Here is a 27,535-nt window from a genome sequence, read left to right on the forward strand (position 1 = left end):
TTTATACTTATACACTGAAGTATTTACACGTATGAGGTCAACTATTTTTGTTAGAGGAAGGCTGACGCATGAATGATTGGCAGGCCCGGCCCTGACCCAGGACAACCCGGGTGATGGCCCCAGGCCCCAAAATCTAAGGGGGCCCAAAAAAAATTAGTTGTCTATGGTAAAATCCAACGGAGCCGAAAATCCTTTGAGCCTATTTTTTTTTTGTAATAGCAGATGATGTGACATGGCATTTGATTCGAATAGAACGGATGAAATTACCAGGCCCGGCCCAAAATTGTACGGATGATTCTCGTCCCCCGTATAATTTGAGTGGTCCCCTATATAGTTATATTGTCACACCCCAAATCCACCGGGTCTGACAGCCTGCCGCGTGTATTTATCAAGCGTCACATATACACGCAAGGCAGTGGATCTTTTATATGCATTACCAATATCCTCATTTGCTGCGTCCGTGTAATAAACCTGAAAATAATCGGGAGGGTGGGGGTGAGAATAAATTCTCAGGGCGAAAATTTGCCACAGTTTGAATTATTGGACTTGCAATCAAACTCTATATTCAAAAATGAAACCCAAACAATAACAATGCAAACAGATATATATAATCATAAATAACAGAATGCCAATGCTCGACAACAATTAATCAACCTGAAACACAGTTCACGGAATTTCCAAGATGAATTTCAAAACACAACATATATTTGGCTTAACTTGATTTATTAGGGCTTGTAGCAACTACAGATGTTCTTTCGAGCTGGACCGTTATCAAACCCACATCTGTAAGGTTACAGACGCCTACAGATGGCCAACCAAGCTGGACCCTTTATCAGACACCCATCTGCAATTGCTGTTTGGCTTAACCATTTCCTAAGGTCCGGTTACAAGTCACCAATACAGGTCAACTTGACAAATGCAATCACATGGAATCAAAGTTACCTATACATGTCAACTTTGCTAAATCTCAAGCAAATATATATCAAAGCCACACATACAGGTCAGTCTCGCAAAATCATAACAGGTCAACGCATGAGTCAGCAGCGTCACCTTATCCAGCCACCTAAACAGGTCGGTCTGGCAAATTCTAACAGGTCAAACGCATAAGTCAGCAGCGTCACCCTATCCAGCCACCTAAACAGGTCGGTCTGGCAAATTCGAACAAGTCAACGCATAAGTCAGCAGCGTCACCTTATCCAGCCACCTAAACAGGTCGGCCTGGCAAATTCGTAAACACAGGTCAACGGATAGGTCACCGTTACCTTATCCAGCCACCTAAACAGGTCGGCCTGGCAGATTCATTCACATCAAGAACAATTAATAGAACTAATCAAATAGTAACCATACCAACATGCCAAATAACCTTAACCGAACAATTCAAATCATTCTCATTTATGCAAGAATTAATATACAGCATGAATTCCAAAATATGCAACAATTAAGCATTCAACATGACAAACGAATAAACAGTTTAATTCCTGAAAATAAAGTATCAAACAAGTCCAAGAATCCCGCACCTTATTATGACGAGCGTACCGCTTAATCTAAGGATCGGGCGTCTCGAATTGCCTCACAACGTCTTGCTCGACCGAGCCTGCGCCAATATTATACGTATACTTAATTTAAATCATTGTTCGACAATTTATCTGCTTACTTTAGTGATATTATTTTCTTTATACTTTCCTTATCATAATCTTATTTCAAAAGCCAAATCAAATTTCAGTTTCTTTTACATTCTAGCATTGGACCCAAGTATGCACATATATATATCTATATATATCATGTCGTTAATCAAACAAATTCAAAGGCCAAGTTATTTAAACTATTTCATTTTAAATTCAAGTCCAATTTACTAAGGCCCAAAACAATCAATCATTTCAATTCGATTCAAGTATATCCCAACCGCAAAGTCACGGCTATCATTCATATAAATTCACATCTTTTTCATATTGGTCCTCAATTAATGTAATTTCACACATTGGTGTCTACTTTGCAATTCAACCCTTTTTATTCCGCTTTATTACTTAACATTTATCCAATTTCACATAAATACATACATATGGTCATAACGAGCTATTCCAAAGCCTATTTACCAACATTTCAATTTAAGGCCTCTTTACGATTATTTAAATTCACATATGGCCGGCCACCATTTCAAACAAATCATTTCTTACATTTTAGCCCCTTTAATTCATACAAATCACCATGGTCCTATATTTTACAATTCCAACCATTAATAAAAATCATTTTGCAATATAACCCCTTATACTTAATTTATTCGAGCAATTCAATCGAGTCGGGAAAATCAACAACCCGTACTCGAAACTAACAAATTCACATCCTACGACATTAATCAATTCATCAAAACACAAATCAAGAATTTTAGAAATTAACCGAAAGAGACAATGTCGAAACAAGTGATCGGTTCCGAGGGTTTCACCTCGCCTCGCGGCCATCTCACTCGAGCACAAGCAAGCACCATAGCACCAAGGCAGCACCAAGGCACCACCATCACGGCACCAAGCGAACACCGGGGCAGCACCCCTCAACCCTAATTCCTAGGGTTTCATGAGAGGGGAGGGGAGGAAAAAACCGAGAGAGAGAGGGGGCGGGCTGGGGTTTTCTGAACCGAGAAAGAGAGAGAGAGGAGAGCAGTGGGGCGGCGGCGGCTGGCCGTGGTAGCGGCGGAAGGGGAGGGGGCGGAGCCCCTGTTTTTGGCGTGTAAGAGAGGAGAGGGAGCGGTTTGGGTTGGGGACGGGTCACTGACAGAGAAGGAGAGGAGGGAACGGGGGCGGGTCCGGTGGGGATCGCCGGCGACGGAAGAGGGGAGGGGGCGGAGCCCTCCCTCTGGTTTGGCGTAGAGAGGGGAAGCGGGGGCGGGCTGTGGGGGGGGGTTTCTGTCACGGTTTGGGAAGGAGAGGAGAGAAAGAGAGAAGGAGAGGTTTAATGGGCTGCATCAAGATTCGTGCTGCAGCAAAATCTAATGGCCTAAATAATTCATAATTTAAACATTGTTTCTTTTAATTGGTTTTAATTCCGTTTCTTTCATAAATTCAAATCGAAAGTTCATAATTTTTTGTAACTATATTTGTACATATAATTTGTGTATTTATCTCTCAATTTAAGATTCGAATAATTCGTTCTCAATTTATATAATTTTTATATATTCCATTAACTCTCTAAAATTCCTAAATGAACTAGTTTTATAAATTCTAAAATCCAATTGTACGAATAATTTCGTATAATTATGCTCTTATTTGGAATTCAATTTATTTATTTATTTACACGAATCTAATTAAATAAATTTCTTCTTTCCTAAAACTTAAAAAGAATTGTAACGGATTTTCTAAGTTTCTAATTTACCGAATAATTATAATTTTATTCCTAGTGCTATATTTTATTTTATGTTTAAACTCTAAATTTTAATATACATAATTTCATACTTCCTTTATATTTCGAAATTTTAGTTTCGTTTTAGTCGGTCAGAAAATTCCCGAACGATCGTTAAGTTAATTAAATTTTTTATTTAAGCCAAATGATCAATTTAGAAATTTTAATCAAGTTTGAAAATTTCGGAATGTAACATATATCAAGTTAGACATGCAAGTATTAATATCTTAGTTTACAAGTATTAATTTATTATCTTTCAACTATTTATACCTATGAATTTAATTAAACTTGGAAGACCACAGTGTTTTGAATAAATTTAATTAAACTAGTTAGTTAAGTTAGTTTATGGAAGTTAAACACGATTGGGGATAAATACTTACAAGTATAGGTATAAATATTTGCATGATGAGGTATAAATACTTGTGTGACGATGAGCCCGAAAGTATATCATCATGGATCTTATTTGAAAGATAAAATTGCGTAGAAAAAGTTCATGGTTTTAGATTCGCAAAATTCCACATAGATTGTGAGAAATGTGGACGACATTCGCAAAATCCACATAAATGGAGGTTTAAAAGATGGGGAGATGATGGGGGGATTCATATAATTATTCTATTAATAAATAATTTTAAAATCTACACCCCATGTGGAGGAATCTCGAAATCTGTTCAAACCAGAAATTAAATTTTCAGTTTTAGGTTAAATTACCGAAAATTTATTTCTCGGTTTTAAAATTTCGGAACAGGAAAATAAATTTCCAATTTTGGTTTTAGACTTCCAAAACCGGAAAATAAATTCCCTATTCTTAGATTTTTTTTTTAATTAAACATAAATATTTATAATTTATTTATTTTTTGTTTTGAAATATTAGAAAAACTGTGATAGATCACCCGAATCAACATTTTTAAGGCCGGATTTTTGTGGCTTTAAGAAAAATTAAAATATTTTTTTTGTGTGTTTTTGGACAAAAATAAAAATATTTTGAATATGAGTTATTGATTTCAATTCAAAAATCACTTCTAAATAAATACATAAAATATTTAAATTCTTCTATTTTTGAAAAATACAAAAAAAAAAAAAAACTACGACACAATTTTGAGAAGTGTCAATTCACTTCTGACACAATTTTGACACAGTAATTTTAATTAAAAAAAAAAAGCTTAGAACGGGAGATTAATTCTCCGAACCAGAAATTTAATCTTCGATTTTGGATTGTCCAGAACCTGACAATAAATTTCTAGTAATTTGGCCTAAAACCGGGAATTTAATCTTCAGTTTGGACATATTTCAAAATTTCTCTGCATGGAGTGTAGATTTTGAAATTTAATATTTTTTTGGGTATTAATAAAAACTTCGGGATATTGATTTAGCGTAGTGGTAAAGGTATATGGTTTCAAAATTTCAAAATTTATGCATGGGGTGATAAAAATTTTTGTTGTGGAAAATTATGAGTTCGATATTTACATTGAAAAAATTTATTTGTTGTAATAGCATGAATATTAATTATTAAATAATTGAGTAACTTGAGCTCCAACATTTACTCAAAAAAATTATTGATATTGGCTTTCTGAAAATTATTCATGTAGTTCTCCTTTTTAAAGTAGAGATACAGTAAACTAATCTCTTTCTGCATGCGGACATGACATTGAATGGCGCAATATAAAAAAGGACGAGCCCAACGCGCCACCTGTATTGGCTAGTGAGATGACATCTCTCTCACGGCTTCGGTTTGATAAAATTACCTATTGTATTGATATTGACCCGAAATTTTTATTAATATCCAAAATTAATAAATAGTTTCCAAATGTACATCTCATGCAGAGGAATTTTGAAATATGTTCAAACCGAAGATTAAATTTCTGGTATTAGGTCAAATTACAGGAAATTTATTTTCTGATTTTGGAATTCCAGAATTGAAAAATAAATTACCGATTTTTGTTTTAGATATTCAAAACCGGAAAATAAATTCCTGGTTCTTAGCTTTTTTTAATTAAATATAAATGTTTTTAATTAATTTATTTTTTGTATTGAAATATTAGAAAGACTGCGACAAATAATCCGGATCAAACTTTTTCAGATCAGAAAAATTAAAATATTTCTTTGTGTGTTATTGGAAAAAAATAAAAATATTTTGAATATTAGTTATTGATTCAGGTTCAAAAATCACTTCTAAGTAAATACAAATATTTGGATTCTTCTATTTTTGAAAATACAAAAAAAAACTACGACACAATTATGAGAAGTGTCAATTCACTTCTGACACAATTCTGACAACAGTAATTTTAATTAAAAAAAGTTTAGAACCAGGGATTAATTCTCTAGTTCTTGGAACTGGAAATTTAATCTTCAATTTCGGACTGTCTAGAACTGGGAAATAAATTTCTGACAATTTAGCCTAAATCGGAAATTTAATCTCCGATTTGGATATATTTTGAAATTTCTCTGCATGGGATGTAGATTTTAAAATTTAATATTTTTTTGGATATTAATAAAAATTTCGGGATATTGACTTGGCGTAGTGGTTAAGGCATATGATATTAAAATTTCAAAATTTCTGTATGGGGTAATAAAAATTTCGATTGTGGAAAATTATGAGCTTAAAATTTACATGAAAAAAAATATTTGTTGTAATAACATGAATATTAAATAATTGTGTGATTTGAGCTCCAACATTTATTCAAAAAAAATTACTGATATTGATTTTTTGAAAATTATTCATATAATTCTCCACTTTAAAGTGGAGAAAAAGTAAATTAACCTCTTATTCTATATACTCATCACGGTTCAGAAATTGTATTTAAATTAAATTATCACCGTGAAAAAAAATTGGACTTTATATCATACAAAAATCCATGATATTGTATCCATAAAATAATTGTATTAAATAATAATCACTCTGTTCTCAAGCATGCATACTCATACAAAACAAATAATGAACCGAATTTTTTATTAATATCCAAATTTAATATTAAATTTAAAAAAATAACCGGATCAACTGGGATTTTTGAAATCTACCATTTCCGGAAAAAAAATTTCGGAAACAGAAGCTAACTCCGGAAAATTTTTTTCCGAAAACAGAAGCTAAATCCGGAAAAAAAATTTCCGGAAATAGGATTTTTTTTTTTGTAGGAATTTTTTTTAAACGTGTGAATTAGAATTTAGCTTTATGAAGGAATTTTTTTTAGGAAAATTATATGAAGGAATACAAATATTTTAAGCTAACCCTTTATGAAGGAATTTTTTTTTTATTTTTCAGTTTTTATTTATAATTTATTTATTTTTTGTATTAAGGTATTACAAATATTTAATATAGTTTTAAAAAAAATAGATGGAATACTATATAATTTCATTTATTCGAAAGACTGTTACAAATAATCCGGATCAACATTTTTCATGCTGGATTTTTTATGACCGTAAGAAAAATTCATATAATATAATATATGTATATGTATAGGTATATATAATATAATATATGTATATGTATATATAATATAATATATATGTTAAAATGTGCTTGCATATCAAATTTTATATTTTTTTGAATTTTTTTACTATTTATTGAGTATTTAACAAAATCGCTATCTATATTCAGACCATTGAATTTTTGTACCCATCTTAATAAATAGTAAAAAAAAATTAGAAAAATGTAAAATTTGATCTGCAAGCACATTTTAAAATATCCATCATGTTGAACGGTTTGGATCGACTGTTTGCACTTTGAAAACTTTGAAAATACCGATCGTTGAATGCCTACCGTGGAACGAAATCCTATTATATTATATTTTTTTTTTTACGGCCGTAAAAAATCCGGCATGAAAAATGTTGATCCGGATTATTTGTAGCAGTCCTTCGAATAGATCAAATTATATAGTATTCCATCTATTTTTTAAAAAATATATTAAATATTTGTAATACTTCAATACAAAAAATAAATAAATTATAAATAAAAACTGAAAAAAAAAAAAAAAATTCCTATAAAAAAAATTTTCGAAAAAAAAAAAATCCTATTTCAGGAAAAAAAATTTCCGGAAAAAAAAAATCCTATTTCCGGAAAAAAAATTTCCGGAGTTAGCTTCTGTTTCCGGAAATTTTTTTCCGGAAAGGGTAGATTTCGAAAATCCCAGCTGATCCGGTTATTTTTTTAAATTTAATATTAAATTTGGATATTAATAAAAAATTCGGAATAATGAATATATATTTCAAGAATTGACTACACAACCTGCAATATTTTTAATAAAATTAATTTGTGTTTACTAGTGGAGTTGCTAAATTCTAACATGCTGACTAATTCAATAAATGACACAATGATATATCATCTGGCTGCACTGTTGAATTTCAACTCTATAATCTGAGAAAAATAATATCATTGAATTATTATTACAAAAAACATTGATATTTCAAAAGAGGAGGCCAGTTCAAATGCCTTTTTGTGTCTCTATTTTTAAAACTTTAATAATTCAAAATTTGAAAATTGAAAGTCAAAATGAAACATTGGATATGATCTACATCATTTTATCTATACACATGTAAAAAATTATGATATTCCAACTTTGTTTTGATTGTTATCAATAGCTTGTAAAAAATGTACTAATGTTAATAATTTCTAGACATTGGTTTTTCAACTTATTGATTCAAATAAAAAAAATTAAATATGATATGTTTTTTATAAACACTTATAGAAAATAAAATAGATAACATCTAATGGTTTTGCTTCGACATTTATAATTTAAAATTTGAGTTAATAAAAAATTTAAAAAGAGAGGCACAATGAAGAACCCTCTTCATTTCAAAAAGAGAAAAAAATAATAATAATTGATCTTTTTATTTACTCAACATTGTTATAACATTGATCATAGTCCTAGAGCATTGTTAATCATCATATTTAGTTAAATGGGAAAATTCACCCGTTGTAAACTTTTGCAATTTAATCAATAGGTTTCTTTTTCAAGCATAGTGAACAGCCGCATAAAAATACTAACAAAAGACAGGCAGCAGGGAATTCTTGCTAAATTGTCGGATAAAGAGATCGGATAAAGAGATCCTAAATGCTACCATGTCTCTCCATTTCATACAAACTGGTCCCACATTCTCATTTTTCAGTTTGGAGTTTGGACTGAGCGGACAATATAATCGTGGAAACTGGATATATCCATTTATAAATTACTGGAGAGACCTCAAAACATGGAAGTCGTTACTCGTTACTCGTTAGTGCTTATGATCTGACCAAGTCAAAAGGTCTGAAAACTTCAAATTTCTTGACCAATTTATGAAAGTAGACTTGCAACCCCCCCACCTATATATATATATATATATATATGCACACACATCTCTACCTCTCCATGCATCCTTCATCTCTCTCTCTATATATAATTGATCTCAATATATAACTCACAAGCTAATACTATTTATTCTACATGAAAAGAAATTAAGTATTTGTACGATTTATTTGTGATGGCAAGGTTCAGTACTAATCAAAGACCTCTTGTCAAGCTGTTGTTGTTGCTGGTACTGGTATTATTCAATATACAATATCTCGATGCAGCAAGATTACTCGAGGGAAGCTGGCCGAGTAGTAGTCTTCTAAGCTCTTTGCCGAAAGGTGGGCCCGGGTCATCGCAATCAAATTGTGGTAGCAACCCGAGCAACAATGGCGGTTCGTGTTGATCAATTTAGACTGAATTTTAATTTGTATCAGAGACTTTGGATATAGAAGAAAGGCGCTAATTGTACAGAAAATGTATGTCAGCATTCTAAGCATGAGAATATGCATTAGTTTGTATAGAATTTTTTTTTTTTTTTGGTCTTGTAAATTGAGTTCATTCTTTTAATTGAATGTAATTGTGTGGACATATATATAATAGAAAAAGATCTCTAGTCAAATTAAGGTGAACTTATTTCTCAACAAATTATATGAACTATAATTTAATTAGTTTATTCAAACTAAATTTTGTATAAATGAAATTTGAAAAGTTTAGAAACGTTATATACGCATCATATATTGACAGCCTAGAACAAGATTAACCTTCCCATTATATTATTGCATGGTTCTTTTGAAAAATGCATTAATTTGTCTCTATAAATTTTGAATAAATTAAGGAGGGGTACTGATCCGTACAGTCTAAATCAGGTAATAATACTACACAGTGCAAGCCTTCCAAATAAAAATAAAAATACTACAAAGTGCAAACAAAAAGCTTGACATATCTGATAATTAGTCCGGTGTAATGACCAAGTCATTATGTTATATTCTATGCAACATCGATTGCATGTAAAACATTATACCATACTACTAAGACTTTCAAAAAAATTTACCCACGTACAACATGCAAAATGACTTACACGGTATGTTTATACCTACTGAACCAGTTTAATTTCTTGCCCTCTCCAATTATATATATAGCTAGCTCTCTCCATGCATGCATCTCTCTTTTGCATCTCCACTCACAATAAGAGAAAAATTAATTGAATAACCTTAATTAGTTTTACTACTACTTGTAGCTAGATGAATCATTTAACTTCCTTTGCATGATGGTGCTAATGGTATTAGTGGCTGTAATGATGAGAACATAGCTCTCTGTTATAATTAAGGACTGTAACGTTTTGTTTTCTAATTTGATCATTGTCAGGGTTTTTTTTTAGAGTCGGGAACAAATCACACGTTTACCATGAACTCTCCATTTCGTACAAAACTGGTCCCCCGTTGTATTGAGGTTTGGACTCAGCGGACAATGTCATAGTGGAAACTGGACATGCCCATTTTTGTCTTACAGGAGAGAATCCAAAAACAAGGAATTAAGTCGTTACTTATTTCTTGGTACGCAGGTTATGAACTCATGATCTGACCCAATCAAAGTCTCGTAAAGCTACCTTAAAAAAAAAAAATTCAAAATGGTTGACCAATCCATGCAACCCTCACCTATATATACATCTCTACCTTTCCATGCATCCTTCATTGGTTCATCTCTGTACATCTCAATATATAACTCACAACCTACACTAATTATATACTATTTCTTCCACTTCAAAAGAAATTAAGTATATATTTCTACGATTCATTTGTTTGTGATGGAAAAGTTCAGTACTAATCAAAGACCTGTTGTAAAGCTGTTGTTGTTTCTGGTACTGGTGTTGTTCAATTTGCAATATCTCGATGCCGCAAGATTACTCGAGGGAAGCTGGCCGAGTAGTCTTCTGAGCTCTTTGCCGAAAGGTGGGTCCGGCTCAACGCCCTCAAATTGTAGTAGCAACCCGAGCAACCCTGGCGGTTCGTGTTAATCAATTTAGACAGAATTATAATTGGTATCAGAGACTAATTTGGATATAGAAGAGAGGCGTTAATTGTACAGGAAATCGATGTCAGCGTTCTAAGCATGAGATATATATACATTAGTTTGTATAGTTTTTTTTTTTTTTTTTTTACTTTTTTCTCTTGTAAATTTGTTCATTTTTTGTAACTGAAGAAACAATAAATCTGTTCATTCTTTTAATTGCATGTATTTATTGTGTATATGATAGAAAAATTTCTCTTGTCAAAGGTGAACTAATTAGCTAGCTTCGACAAATCATATATATGAATTGAAATTTAATTTACGTGCATATGAAATCAGTTATGGATCGAGGATTTACTGCATGCCAGACTGGAAATAAAAAAGATTTGAGCGATCGAGAAATTTGGAAATTTAAAGAAGAACAAAAAAACGGAGAACATTTCCATGTAAATTTCTAATATAAGTTCAGAGTATCTGCGAGGTAAAAAAAATATAAACAGAGCTAGTTTGGCTTTATAAAGTAGACAATTAATAGAGACAAAATGAAAAGGTATATATACAGCTTATGCACCGCATGAAGCCAAATCAGTTCTGTCAATATCTTTGCACCAAAGATTTACATAGGGGTGTCAACGGGTATGATACGGGTCGGGTGGAGATATTTTCATACTCGTACACGTTATGATAACGAAAAAAAATCTTTATCCTTACCCGTATTTTCGAATACGAGTACAGGTCGGGTAAACGGATACAATATAAAAAAATATTATTAAAAGATATGGCGCAAAGGTTCTAAATAGCGTGCTATAATATTTTCGTACTATAAAAGATATGGTGCTATCGGCACTAGATATAATTTTTAGCCATTCTACTATGATGCAATAAGTGCATGACACTAATAATAAACTGCTAATGAGGAAAAAAAAAGTGTACATTTTTTACTAGCAGCATATATAGTGCATACCAATTTTTCCGCTCAAGCGGCCGCTGTTTAAATCGAATTCACATCCCCTCAAGTTACCTGACTGAGTACAATTAAATTGGACGGTCCAAGATTGGAACTTTTAACTTGGCACAAATCTCAAATCACAAATAATACTGCCCCTCTGTCATCTCAAACAGGCACCGGCTGATATTAAATCTGGGCCGTCCGTTTCAATTTTGTTGAGTCAGGTTACTGGGAGGATACGGATCCGTTTAAATCAATACTATGATTGAATATTTATAACATTATTATTTGTTAATATATTTTTTTTTAATTGAGAGGCAAATCCGTGTATGTTTTATTTGGTAACAGAAAATACTTATATAAGGAATGCATAATATAATAAAATTTATTTTACATTTTTATGTTATACTTTATTTTACGGAAAAATATTTTTTTAGAACCATTAAAATGATAATCGTTTTTGGACGTATTAATTGTATATGAAAATATAGAATCATTTGATTGTTGATCTAAAGATTTGTTTTGAATTAACTGATATAGACATAAACTATAAAATTAATAAGTTTGATAAAAAAAAAATTAAAAATTGGGCTTTTGCAGTACAAGCAAAAATTAATTTTTAATCCTCATTTCTCTTGCTAAAATAAGAATATAATAAAAAACGGCTATTTTTTTGTCTTTTTAATGAAAAAGCAATTTCTTTAAAAAACTTTTGGTGCGATTATCTGAAGAGAAGAAAGCTTTTCAAAATCAAAGGTAGACCTTTTTATTTTGGATTTTGTGACCAAGTCCACACGGATTTGTTTATGTTGAAGTCAATTGTAAATTAATTAAGCCCAGTTATATTTCAATTCAAAAGTAAAAGCCCAAAATTATATTTAGCAACTAAAAGTCAAGTCAAGTTTGAAACAATTCTTTCTTTCTTTCCAACTCCAAGCATTCAGGAGACAATTCAAATTGCATGCATTTGAATTTGAAACACCGTAATGCCAAAAAAGTTGAATATTAGTAAATTCAGTATAATTCAAATTTAAGCGTTGACTGCCATAGCTTTGACTAATGAACTCTTTTTATAGAACTGGACTTTTATTCTGTTCAATTTTTTGTTTTGTTTTTGACCTGAAGACCCGGGCAAAAAGTTTTTTTTTTTTTTTGTGTTCTATGTTTTGAATAAATTGCGTTTGAGATACGAATGAGAAGCACGTACCGGTCAGTTCAAAAGCCTATTTCACATATATACCATGATCTTTATGACCAAGTCCTTTTATAACCCTCCCACTAAAATATTCAACCATTAACACTGACCATTCATAACTTGACTTTATTATGTTTCAGGAAAGTCCTAATCCGGACAGTCTAAATCAGGTAATAATACTACAAAGTGCAAACAAAGCATGATATATATATATGGAGAAAAATGTAAAATTTGGTCTCCAAGCAGGTAATAATACTACAAAGTGCAAACAAAGTGGCTTAATAAATAGTAAACAAATTCAGAAAAATGTAAAATTTGGTCTCCAAGCAGATATTAATATGGAGAATAAGATGAACGGTTCGGATCGACCGTTTAGATTTTGAAAACTCAAATATTGAGCCGTAGCATAGAGGCCTCTATGCTATCCATAGCACCCCAGCCTAACTCTCTCTCTCTCTCTCTATATATATATATATATATATATATAGAGTATGGCTAACGCGCTTCCTCTAGCATATGGGCCGAAATACTTCCGGTGAAAATTTGAAATTTCAAAATCCAAAAAGTCGATCTGAACCGTTCATCTTCTTCTCCATATTAATATCTGCTTGGAGACCAAATTTTACATTTTTCTGAAATTTTTTACTATTTATTAAGCCACTTTGAAAATCGCTGATCCAACGGTAGCTTCTGATTTTTACTGTTTGGTAAGCCACCGTTGGATCAGCAATTTTCAAAATGGCTTAATAAATAGTAAAAAATTTCAGAAAAATGTAAAATTTGGTCTCCAAGCAGATATTAATATGGAGAAGGAGATGAACGGTTCAGATCGACTTTTTGGATTTTGAAATTTCAAATTTCCACCGGAAGCATTTCGGCCCATATGCTAGAGGAAGCGCGTTAGCCGTACTCTATATATATATATATATATATATATATATATATATATATATCAAGGTTCTAAATAGCGATTATAGCGGCATCGCGGGGAGACCAAAAAAAAAAGCTATTGCGAATAGCGTAGCTATAGCGGAAGCTATCACACATAGCGATTTTTCCTTTTCAAACTTTATATTCTATATTTCTACTAATTATCAACATAATCAATATTAGAGAATTGATGTAACAACTAAATGACAACTAATCTAAGTTTATACTTTTTATCAATTATGCAAATAAGAATGAAAAAAAATCTAAAAAGTAACATTATTTAATAGTTTATACTTCATAGTATTACATATTATAATAGACAAAGAGCAATTAATTTTATAAGGTAAATGAAGTCAATATACATATTTAAACATTTTATAATTATAATAATAATCAAAATCAGCTTTCAATTGAAACGAACGATAATAATTTTACAAATGAATACTATAAAAAGAGTAATCAAAATGAATAATTAGTATTTGAATATTTCTCGATATAGAATGATAGAATAAATCACAAATAAAAATAGAAGCATATAGTTTGGTTTTGTATACTTATCGTAGAAGACCATGTAGCATTAGAAATAAGAATAGAAGTACAGAAGTCCATATAAATTGCAAAAAAAAAATCATGTAGCATAGCGGTAGCTATAGCGGGTCTCATATAGCGGTAATAGCGGTCAGCTATTATAGCTATAGCGGTCGTAGCTGAGTTAGCGCAATTTTATCTCATAGCTTAGCGTTTATGGTCCGGAAAAGCTATAGCGCCGCTATAGCTAGCTATTTAGAAGCCTGATATATATATATATGAGATGGACTACGGTGAGTTGCGAAGTAAAACGACTATTTTACTTCACGCTCATATTTTGAGATTTTAAAGATCAAAATGTCGATCTGAACCGTTCATCTTGTTCTCCATATTGAAATGTGCTTGGAGACCAAATTTTACATTTTTTTGGAATTTTTTTACTATTTATTAAGCAATTTTGAATGTCGCTGATCTGATGGTCCAGAAAAATTTACTGTTTTTACTGTTCACAGCAAAACAGCAGTTTTCAAAAATGCTTAATAAATAGTAAAAAAATTCCAAAAAATATAAAATTTGGTCTCCAAACACATTTCAATATGGATTAAACATCTAACGGTTCAGATCGGTCGTTTGGACTTTCAAAATAAAAATACGGCATGAAGTAGAAACGCGTTTGACTTCGCAACTCACCGTAGCCCATCTCTCTCTCTCTCTATATAAATATAAAGAGAGAGAGAGAGAGAGAGAGAGAGAGAGACTAATGTGCATTCGTATGCATATGGCCCGATATGCATACGGTCCAAATTTGAAATTTCAAAATCCAAAACGCCGATCCGAGCCATTCATCTTGTTTAATTTCCATATTAATATGTGCTTGGAGACCAAATTTTACATTTTTCTGAATTTTTTTACTATTTATTAAGCCACTTTGAAAATTGTTGATCCAACGGTGGTTTAACAAAACAGTAAAATCAGCAGCCACCGTTGGATCAGTAATTTTCAAAGTGACATAATTAATACTACAAAGTGCAAACAAATTAAGCGTGACATATATATCTGATACTCTCATCTTAGTCTGGTGTAAAGACCAAGTCATTATATTAATTATATTCTATATATGCAACAATATTGCAAGTAAAACATATATAACAAGTAAAACATATATAATACCATAGTACTAAGACTCAAAAAATTTGACCCACGTACAACATGCAATGCAAATTAAATGACTTGCACGGTTTATACCAACTTGAGGCATATCGCTCAGCAAGTTATGTCGCTTGTTCACCTCTCAGGGAATCACCGGGTGCACTTTCTTCACTGACTGCTAGTCCCTTGCATGCCAACGTGTGTCAGGGACAACAGTTGCCAATGAGGATAGACTGGATTGCTTTTTTTGAAACACTACGGGCATGTTCGGTCTGATTACTGTTTATGTGGGAAAAAGAAAATATTTTTTTTCCACCGAAACAGTAAAAAGCAGTGCAAATTTGGAGCATTCCTATGCCTATGCCCATCCCATTAGTGGGCCGAACAGGCCCTACAAGGATTTTTTTTTTTATTTAGAATTACGTTAAAATAATTCATTCAAACAAGCCTTGTAAGGTAGGATTTTCTGTAACTAGCCTCCACCGATCCCTAGGATCGGTGGAGCAAAAAAAATCACAACTACACCGGTCCCTAGGACCGGTGGAGGCCACTTTTCCTCACCGCAATTACTCGGCCACAGAAGATCCCAGCAAGCCCTCCACCGATCCCTAGGATCGGTGGAGCTTTGTTCTCAAAATCCGCCCGCAGCACACCCATTTTTCCTTCTTCTTCTCCCCTGTCCGAGCCTTCTTCTCCAAAACGGTGAGTTTTTTTTTATTTTTTTATTTTTTTTTTATTCTTTCAATATACTCAACCATTTGTCCATCCAATTGTTTCAAAATGTTCAGATCGTCGAAGAGAATTAGAAACTCTTCAGATCTACGATTTTGATAAGGTAAAAATTCTTCTTTTTGTAATTTTTTTATTTTAGCCGAATTAAAATAAATAAATAATTTAATTTAGTTTGTTTAGTATTTTTAGATTGTTTTTGTGAAATGTAGTGTGAAATTAGTATTTGGTGTAATTTAGTGTTAATTTGGAGTATATTTAGTGTAATTTAGTGCTAATGTAGTATTAATTTAGCGTTTATTTGATTTTAATTTAGTGTAATGTAGTGCTAATGTAGTGTTAATTTATAGTTCATTTGATGTTAATTTAGTGTAATTTAGTATTTATGTAGAATAAATTTGTGTAATTAAGTATTCATGTAGTATAATGTAACTTTTTAGTAATATGTATTATAATTTGTATAAAATTAGATAAATGTGTGATGACTCTCATGGTGTTTAAAATTAGATAAAATTATAAATGTGTAAAATTAGTAATATTCATGAAGTTTAAAATTAGATAAAATTATAATGTATAAAATTAGTAATATTCATGAAGTTTATTATTAAAATCAAAATTAGATGATATGTTTTTTACATAAATTTTGATTATTGTAGCCATATGCTTGAAAAAAATGTTTGTTTATATAATTATGTGTGATGACTCTCATTAGTTGCAAAAATATTGTTTATCAAATTTTCTAACAGAGTCAATGGATAAAGTGAATTATCCGGAGCTGTTGAAATTAGCACCACAGAACCACAGAGCATGGAAAGTTCGTGATATGGTAATTTTGATTATATCTATTAATTATTTGTTGCAAATAAATATTATATGAAGTATTTGAAGGGTTTATAATGTTTTATTTCTTTTTGGCAGCCTTCCTCTTCATTGAACCAGATAAATTCACATAAGACTCGTATTACTTACAACAGTCGGATGGAAGATGCAAATAAATATTACTTACAACATGTTCTATTAAACATGATACATTTTAATTTTTGGATTGGATCCATCATTTATTGCATAATGCATGATACATTTAAAATTTTTTTTGCAGAGGTACCTGAAGAGTAATTAGATTGGATCCATTAATGTAAGGTTAATGTTAGATTGGCTTTAAATTTATGTTTAATGGACTATTGTAACTTTAATTAGACTTACTTTAATTATCCTTTAAATTATGCTTATTTGAATGTTTGTAGCATGACTAAATATGTTGCTCAAATTATGCTTGTTTGTTGCTGCTGCCTCAATACCAGCAGATTCTCCTGTACAAAAACACATATTTCACATAGCTCTGGACCGAGTTTTACAAAACTGTTTTACATGCATATAGATCATGACTTAAGGGAAATTTTCATATAAAGAACACAAAATTTGGTGTAGCCAATTGGCGGGAATTAATCTTTAAAGTTCAGGTGTGCAGAAAAATGCTGCTGCCTCAATACCAGCAGATTCTCCTGTACAAAAACACATATTTCACATAGCTCTGGACCGAGTTTTACAAAACTGTTTTACATGCATATAGATCATGACTTAAGGGAAATTTTCATATAAAGAACACAAAATTTGGTGTAGCCAATTGGCGGGAATTAATCTTTAAAGTTCAGGTGTGCAGAAAAATGCTGCTGCCATAGAAGGGAATCAATTCTTAGAATACAATAAAAATGTCTAAATAAGAAACATTAATGAGTACAACTTTTACAAATGATGTCAACGCAACCAATTCTTAGAAATTCCTAGGAGTTTATCAAGTCGATGCACCTGTTACAGATGAGTACAACTTAGTTCAAATAAAATAGTAATTATGCAAACGAATTGTCTTTTGAATTTTAAAATTGTTATACCCGAATGTCTTGCTGAAGTTGCCTCTTAATTATGTTGTCAAGCATTACGCCTCTTCGCAGGGGCCTCCATCTTGTCCATAGCCATTTTAATTCGCTTGTGTTTTCTCCTACCCTTATTTACTTTATCCGGATCTGGCCTTATAACGGGGCCATTATACAATGGCCAATCCCGTTTATTTCCAAATCCATTGAAACGACCAGACCAAGTGTTTATATAATTTTGTAAGCTGTAATATGGGCTAACATAGTTGTTAGGATTTAGCCTCCTCACGAAACAAACTGCAAGAACATGGTTACATGGAATTCCTGTTAATTGAGGTCTCTGACACAAACATATAGGCATTCCTTCCGGAGGGAAGGTAACATTGTACTTCACTTCGCCCCGAACTCCCTTCAATTAAAAAAATTTACATCAAATGTATTACGTGAAAGTAAATAATTAGATTTTTCATACAAAAACTTACTGTCTCGAGAAGTCCATCTTTATCAATAACCTCATAGTTGTTATGGCCATAATACATCGGTCTTACATCATGTTTTCTTGCTTTCTCATTACGACGATGTAAAACTTGTGTAATGTTCATTGAAAAATCCAATCCCGTTGCCTCCCATCCAATCGCAACCTCCCGCCTATTTACAAACCAGTCGACGCACTTATAAAATGTCTTATCAACAATTGCACACACAGGTAGTTGTCTGGCAATCCTAAATACAATGTTTAGTACCTCAGAGCCATTACTTGTCATTATACCCCACCGATTAAGGAATCCATCATGCACTTGTGCCCACTTATGCAGAGCCAAAGGCTCTGCATCAGAGTTGCGGAGCCGTTTACCAAATTTCATAATGTAGTCATGTACAGCTGCATCTCTTTGCTTAATCAAATCCATCCCCTCTTCAAATCTCCAGATTTTTTTTTTCTCAACAAATTTCTTGAATACCTTTTTGATCCACTTTTGAGGGTATCTTTTCCAAATATTTTCACAAATATGCTGTGCACACAGTCGGTGTACAGCTTCACCTTGTTCCTCACACCATCCCAGATTAGGAGCCTCAAACACCCCTCGTATACCAAGATGCTGGTCCGAGATGACACACATTTTTCCTGGTCCGACAACATTGGTACGCAACCAATTCATAAACCAACCCCAATTTTCTATAGACTCTTTTTCACAAATTGCAAATGCAAGTGGCAAGAGTTGTTGCTCTGCATCGTAAGCACAAGCCATAAAAAGTTTACCCTTATACCTTCCGGATAAGAACCCGGCATCAACACTGATAACGGGTCGAAGATGAGGCCATGCCTCAATGCATGGCCCAAATGCCCATGCAACCCGGTTGAAAATATTGATATTAAACTTGGTTGATGGTTCACTTTCTAGTAGGTACTGTGTACCTGGATTAGACGCTTTGATGGCAGCCAAAAACGATGGCAGCACCTCGTAAGACTTCTCCCAACTCCCAAACAAGTCCGCAATTGCAAGTTCTCTACCTCTCCACAACTTATTATACGAGGGCACTACTGTCCCAAATTTAACTTTAACCAGATGCTTGACCATTTTAATGCTTAACTCCAGATCATCTTTCAAAGCCGGTTTAATAATATCAGCAATTACTCTAGAAGTCATTTGATGACTATCCAACCTTTCAGCACTGCCAAAACATGTGTGGATAAACGGGTTGGTGGAAATTGTCCATGCACCTGTTGGTACTACAATTGCATACAATTTCCATTGGCATTTTGAAGATTTACATTTAACTCTATACTTGGTTTTGCTGCTGTTTAGCACGTCTAACTCTGTGTTTTTGTTTAGGTGAAATTCAGCAAGTTCTGATTTTAGTTTGGCTTTGGATTCAAACATTTGACCTTCAGCAAATTTTTCATCTAACCTGGGGGGGTTCGCAAAAAATGCACGATCCGCGTATGGCATTGGCAAATCATCGTGGAATGAGGAACATGGATGCTTAGGTCCTCGATTGAGAAATGGGATCGAGTTGTGCCAATCCTTCAATATTTCTCTGTCGTTCATTTCAGCTTCCGCTTCGTCCATATCTGCGTTCCATGCTTCATCCGAATCATCATCATCAAAAGAACTTCTATCAGATTCTGTGTCTTGATCTGATTGCTCACAAAGGTCGTCACCGGCCTGAACCGGATGTGTGTAGGTGGGTACAGGTACACTGCCCGAATTAGGATCAAAGCCGGTCTGAACCGACGATGTGTTACTACCTCCGGGCAAACTATCTGGACACGGATCATAACTGGTTTGGTTTCTAGCCTGGTGCGCCTCAGCTACCAATTCTATAACCTTAAATCCAGCCACTTGAGCTGCAGTTTGTTTAATGGCATCCCAAGTTTCCTCATTTTCTATCCGAAATAGTGAGAAATGGTACGATCCGGGCGGTGCTGTGTTCATACGTACCCTGATTGTCAATTTGACTCGACTCGGAAGCAATTCAAGTCCAACGTATATTTGCCGTCTTATAATAGCAAAACTGGTAGAATCAGATACAGTAAAGGTAAATGCAGCCCCTATGTCATAACCAACACCTGTTGAAGTGCTTTGGAGGTTACCACCATAATACACATTGATCAATAGCAGTGACATTTTGCTGAACAAAAATCAAACACTAAATTAATAAACATATGAGTAAAAAAAATACTAAATAAACATATGAATAAAAAAAACACACTAAATATATAAACATATAAAAAAACACTACATAATATATGAGTACAGAAAAACAATAAATATAAACATATGAGTAAAAAATAAACTAAATATAAATATATGAGTAAAAAAACTCAAAATATAAACATATGAGTAAAAAAAACTAAAATATAAACATATGAGTAAAAAATAAACACTAAATCAAACTCTAAATATTTTTCAATTTTATAACACTAAATATAAGCATATGAGTAAAAAAAAACTCACAATAATAATCAGAAGACGATGCTGAGTACAATGGTGGTGGCGATCTGTTCATATGACAACTCCTCTACTGAATCTGAAAAAAACAAAATAAGAAAAAATAGAAGGAAGAAGAAAGAAAAATGGAGATCGGGAAGAGAAGAAGAAGGGTGCGGCTGGGTAAATGGTATAGTGTGAACCTACACCGATCCACAGGACCGGTGGACTAATTTTTAAGCTACACCGATCCACAGGATCGGTGCAGGTGCGTTTTGGTGTAATCCTCCGTGTAACCGTTGTGGCAGACGAAAAATGAGCTACACCGGTCCCTAGGACCGGTGTAGTTTTGCTTTTTTTTGCTCCACCGATCCTAGGGATCGGTGGAGGCTAGTTACAGAAAATCCGGCCTTACAAGGCTTGTTTGAATGAATTATTTTAGCGTAATTCTAAATAAAAAAAAAAATCCCCTACAAGTGTGGAAATCATTCAGGGAAATGTCTATATATGTTTGAGTGTTTCTACATTCCGAGATGACAAAATTTTTTGGCAGACCTGCTAGCGAGGAAAGGTAGGACTGATAAGTTAAACTTCACAGGGTACGTTATACGGGCGTGTTCTCCTCAAAAAAATAGACAGGGTAGTCTTGCAATGTAAGAAGGAAGTAATTAATTCTTAAGTTTCTTAGTCATGTAACAATGTTTTTATGCAATGAAAGCCTACCGGCGTGTTCTCCTCAAAAAAATAAAAATAAATAATAAATAACCACAAAAAAAACACCAGTTTAATTTATTGACCTCTCCTTGTATGTCTCTCTTTTGCTTCTCTACTTACAACAAAAAAAAAACTCAAGAACCATAATTAGTTTTGCTACTACTAGTAGAATCTTAACTTCCATGCATGATGGTGTGTTAAAAATAATGACTAGTCACTACAGCAGAACGCTTTTTTTGTGACCGGTGTCAGCGACCGGTGCTGACGCCGGTCACAGATAGTCGATTTTTCCCAAAAAAAAAAGAAAAACAAAAAACTTAAAGCGACCAGGATTTTCTGCGACCGGTATCAGCGACCGGTGCTGACGCCGGTCGCTGAACGAATTTTTTCGCTGAAAAAAAGGCGCTAGCGCGACCTTCTCTGCCAAATCGCCAAAACCCTTCTTCTCCGCCAAAACTCCTTTGAAATTGATCGCCAAAACTCCAAACCTCTCTCTTCTCGAAAATCAATTCTGCCTCCGGTGCCGATCGATTCTGTCTCCTCCGACGACTCTCCCTCATCCGGACTCAACCGCTTCCTCTCGCGATATCCTCTCGCTGTTTAGGTTAGATTTTCTCTAAATCAAGCTAGCTATTCTCTGCTCTCCGCTTTTCTCGTGGTTAAGTTGTCTTTTCAATTTGTGTTTTTTTCAATTTGTTGTTAGAGGGAAGAATCGAAGGCTATGCAAAGACAAACGAGGCGGCCGGTGAACCAGGATAGGGAAGGATCGAAGGCTCTGATTAAGTAAATTGATTGCTCAAATTTTTTTTTTTTTTTGGTTATCACGGCATGATTTTCGATGTGTACGGGGAAGGGGTGAAACTGAGACAGCATGGTGATTTTCGAGTGTGTACTTGTATAGCATAGGTGATTTTCAGAGATTTTGGACTAATGGTCGGTTTGGACGTGTGATTTGTAGTGGTTAACTACATCACTGTTTCTTGGTTTCTAATGATGTTTGATCTGTGTCAATGTTTGAATTTGATGGAAGGAAACCGAGTCCGGTAATTTTGTTTTGTTGCATTTGGTTATTACTTATTAGTCTTAATCCCTGTCTGAAAAATATTTGTTCATGTAAGTAACTTCTTACATCTATGGTTATTACTTATTATTTTAATTATTGAGTATGCTAGTGTTAAATAGAACAATGCCAAATAGGATAATTTAATTTATTACACCAGCACAATGCCATGTGTGTGTCAACTATCTTTATTCTCTTCGCTTGAGAAATATCATGTGTGTGTACATGATGGTACTAATTAACTTGTTAAGTGTTTCTCTGAAATAAGTTTTTCTCTTTTGTATTCTCTTGTTTCTTATATTAAAAATCATATGTTAAAAACAAATTCTTTTTGAGATACCATAGCATTTATGATTTGATTTCTTTATGAGTTTTGAGAAATCAAGTTGAGGCATGTTTTTTGAGAAATTCTTTTTGGTAAGTAAAATTTTTTGAAACAAAACCTCTAATAATAAGAATATTATCTAGGAAGTACGATATTAATTGTCCACTATGCATTGCAGAAGCACTACCAGTTTGCATCGGATGTAGTGGAGCGTGAGGCATGGACTACATTTAGAAAAATAGCTGATGTACGGCTGAAAGATATGCTTAATAAATGCAAGGGGGCAGCAAACAAGCAGTACAGAGATTCAATGCTTGAGTGGAAGGAGCGTGGGGCTGCTCCTCACCCCTACTGCGAATGGATCAAGCCAGCGTACTGGCCCGGACTCGTCGATCATTGGTGCAGCGATGATTTTATCAGTCGGAGCAAGCGAAATGCAGAAAATAGGGCCAATGCCGAAGGTTCAGGGGCCACAACGGGCTCTGTGAACATGCTTGTTCACAAACAGCGCTTCGTAAGTTATTTTTCATTAAATTAATTTATTTTCATTCCAATTGAATCTAATCGAACTAACCTTGATAATCTTTTTTTAAATGAAATGATCTTTCAAATTCTTAACAGGAGCAAACACAAGGGCGCGAACTCAGATGGTCGGAAGAGTTATTCCAGCCTACCCATACGAGAAAGAAGACGGAGGAATACATTAATGTTAAGGCTAAAAACACACAGGTAATAATACTTTTGAATTGTTTAGAAAATATCTTGGTTTTGGTTGTACATAACATTATTGTTATATTTTATAAAATTTGCAGCTAAAATATGAGAGAGCTATGACGGAGAAGTATGGAGAGAATAGAGACACATGGCCCGCATACGATAGCGACCTTTGGTACTCTACAGGCATTGTTGATCAGAATGTCCACGGCAACAACTATGGTCTTGGTGCTCTAGGTAAAATAAATATTCTTTGAAATTTTAAATTTAATTTAGTTATGTCATTTCGTACTAATTGTCTTATTTTTAATGTTTCAGGCAAGACGAGAGGCATGTTTCACTCCAGTAGGTCTAGCGGTTCTCAATCGCGTTCTTCATAGTCATATTCTTCTATGCCGCCAGCCCGGCGTCTCACAGAAGAAGATATCGACAGGATATCAGCTTGGGTACTTGAACAGATGGAGGCTCGGGTGGAGGCTCGGTTCAGAGCTTCTCAGGTACGAAATTCGATAAGTATGTTTTAATTGTGAACCGTAAACCCTAAATCCTAATTATCTAAACTACTTTCTAACAACCTCACAGGCCGGAGGTTCGGGCTTGCACTAAGCCTCGCCGCCCGCTCCTCAGGATGACGAGGATGATAACGAGGGGCAGTTCTCAGATGTCGGCGGCGATGGAACGTCTTAGGTGGTTAGGTATTTATATCTTTTTCGGATATTTGTTTTGACATTTCTGGTTTAGATACTACTTGACATTTAGATTATCTGTTGCTTGATGTTATTCTACATTTATGTTTACATTACTTGACATTTTGTTTTTTCTATTTGATGATATGGTATACATTTTTTTGATATTTATGTTTATATCTGTTTTGTATGTATTGATATCTTGTATTTTGTGTATGTATTGATGTTATGTTGTATTATGTGTATGCATGTATCGATATCTTGTATGTGTATTATGTTGTATATTGGTACGTGTCGTACCAATTATTAAATGTTGCAAATTTAAATAATAAAAAAATCTTTTAAAGCCTGGCAAAACACTTTCTGCGACCGGTTTGAAGTATCAGCGACCGTTTATTATGGTCGCAGATACCTATTTTTCTGACATCAGAAAAAAACAGTGACAAAAAAATGGTCGCATAAATATTATCAGCGACCGGCTGACGTCATTCAACGACCAGTGACGTCATCAAACGAGTATCTGCGACAACACTTACTGCGACCAGAGTTTCTGCGATTGGAATTAAGAGTCAGCGACCGGTATTATTATCTGCATCTGGCGCTGGGACGTTATGCGATCGGAAAACCGGTCGCAGAAAGTCGGATCTATTGTAGTGAGTTATAATTTTTGAATTATAACAGCTAGTTTAGGGAGTAGTGTATTGTAATTAATAGGTTAGGAGATAGTGGTTAGTGGTTAGTAGTTGATAGTTGTAATTAATAGTACAACAACTAGTTTTTAAATTTCTTCTATAAATAGAGATACATGTAAAGCTCAAAATAAGAATGCAATAATAAGTTGTTTTATTTAATCTCTTCTCTTGTCTTATAAAAAATAACATGGTATCAGAGCTATAGATATGAAATTATGCACAAGTGTCATATAAACTAGCAAAGCTAGTCGGTACCAGCGAAGAGAAGAAAAAAGAGTCAAGAGCCAAAGAGCCAAGAACTCAATCAGTGTCAAAAAAAGTAGAGTCACGCGCCAAAGACCCAATAACTCAACAAGTGTCAAGAGAAAGAAAGATAAAAACAAAAGAGCTAAAATAGTCATCTCTCTGCACATGTAGGGCTGCTAATGAGTCGAGCCGGCTCGCGAATCAATGAGTTGAGCGGTTCAATATTTCATAACGAATCGGACTCGAAACTAAAAAAATACCCTAACTCAACTCGGCTCGACTCATGTAAATACTTGGCTCGACTCGCGAGTTCGCGAGTCGGCTCGTGAGCTGGCTCATATTACATGTTAAAAAAATAATCATTTAATTATTTTAAAGAAATGATTGAAGTGGGATAGAGATACTCTTGTGACTTTAAATTACATGTTGAAAAACTTTGATTATTTTTTAAAGAAATGATCAAAAAAAATTTGAAAAAAAAATCATTTCTTTAAAATAATTTCAAAATGCCGGTTCATATTACATGTTGAAAAACTTTGAAAAAGAAAAAATTTGAAATTTGAAAAAATTTGAAATCTAAAAAATTTGATATCTGAAAAAATTTGAAATCTGAAAAAAAATTGAAATCTGAAAAAATTTGAAATCTGAAAAAATTTGAAATTTACAAAAAATTTGAAATTTGAACTTTTTTCAGATTTCAAAATTTTTAAATTTCAAGTTTTTCAGATTTCAATTTTTTTCAATTTTTTCCTTTTTCAAATTTCGAAGTTTTTCAACATGTAATATGAGCTAGCATTTTGAAATTATTTAAAAAAAATGATATTTTTTTCAAATTTCTTTAGATCATTTCTTTAAAAAATAATCAAAGTTTTTCAACATGTAATTTAAATTCACAAGAATATCTCTATCCCACTTTGATCATTTCTTTAAAATAGTTAAATGACCATTTTTTCAACATGTAATATGAGCCGGCTTGCGAGCTCAAGAGCCGAGTCGAGCCAAGTGTGTACATGAGCTGAGCCGAGCTTTTTTCTTTTAAAAGTGAGCCGAGTTAGAGTCGAATCAATTTTCTTTTCTCATTGAGTCGAGCCGAGTTTGAGCCGAATCTTAATCATTAGGAGCCCTATGCATATACCAAAAACCGGTAAATAAAATTCTAGTATTTGTTCTTACCAAAAATTCTTGAAAAATCTTTCTTGAAAAAAATCTTCCTTAATTTTTTTTTGATAAAAATCTTTTAAAAAAAAAATCTTTCTTTAAAAAAAAAAATTATTGATAAATCAAATAGCTATGACACAAAACTTGTCTTACCAATCACCAAAGCAATCCCAATGGTTGTTCAAATTGCAAAAAAAGAGGGTCGCACTCGAGATCAATGTTGATTCTTGTATCCTAATCTCAAATCGAAAGGGTGAAAAGTGGCAGAGAAAAGAGGGGGAGATGCATCTCCTTTCCACTCAAATACCACAAACAATTCAATCTTGATACCACGACTCCAACAAATCATTGGAATACTTTCTAATGAAATGCAAAAGAGCAACATTCTCCAACAAATCATCGGAATGCTTGCTAACCAAATTCAAAATTAGAGCTCATGTGGTATTGCTTCTAACTCTCAAAAAAAAAAAATCATTTTTAATCAAATTATGATTGATAGTGGTGCAACAAACCATATGTTTGGAAATAAACAATTATTGTCAAACCTCAAACTGGCTTATGATAATAGATATGTCATAGTTGCAAATGGTTTGAAAGCAAAAGTAAATGGGATAGGAGAAATTAATTTATACGGTAAACAAATTAAAAATGTTTTATATTTGAAAACATTTCCCATAAATTTAATTTATGTAAATAAATTAATACAATAATTAAATTGTAATGCAATATTTTCTTGTAAAAACGTTGTATTTTAAAACCGGAAAACTGGCATCAAGATTGGTGAAGGACTTCTTGAAAATGAACTCTATTTTTTTAACTCCAAAATAAATTTTTGTACTTCCGCAAAAGTTGTTAACTCTGATCTTTGGCATAAACGACTTGGGCATCCTTCAGACAAGGTTTTAAATAGTGTACTAGATTTTAAAAATTCGAATTGTACTAATTGTGAAATTTTCAAGTTTGCAAAACAACAAAGTTTTTTTTTTCTATTTTAAATAGTG

General features: G+C 33.1%; 1 protein-coding gene across 1 annotated transcript; it reads right to left on the reverse strand.

The window, feature by feature from the left end:
• Positions 1–18,064: 18,064 nt before the first annotated feature.
• LOC144555234 (uncharacterized) lies at positions 18,065–20,078 on the reverse strand. Its single transcript, XM_078303497.1, has 2 exons — positions 18,492–20,078; positions 18,065–18,418 (listed from the first exon to the last, which is right to left on the reverse strand). Exons 1-2 carry the CDS (start codon positions 20,076–20,078, stop codon positions 18,065–18,067), a joined length of 1,941 nt encoding a protein of 646 aa, XP_078159623.1.
• Between the last annotated feature and the right edge of the window lie 7,457 nt (positions 20,079–27,535).

This window comes from Carex rostrata, chromosome 6 (genome assembly GCF_964058835.1).
Source record: "Carex rostrata chromosome 6, lpCarRost1.2, whole genome shotgun sequence".
In the NCBI taxonomy this organism is placed as follows: Eukaryota; Viridiplantae; Streptophyta; class Magnoliopsida; order Poales; family Cyperaceae; genus Carex; species Carex rostrata.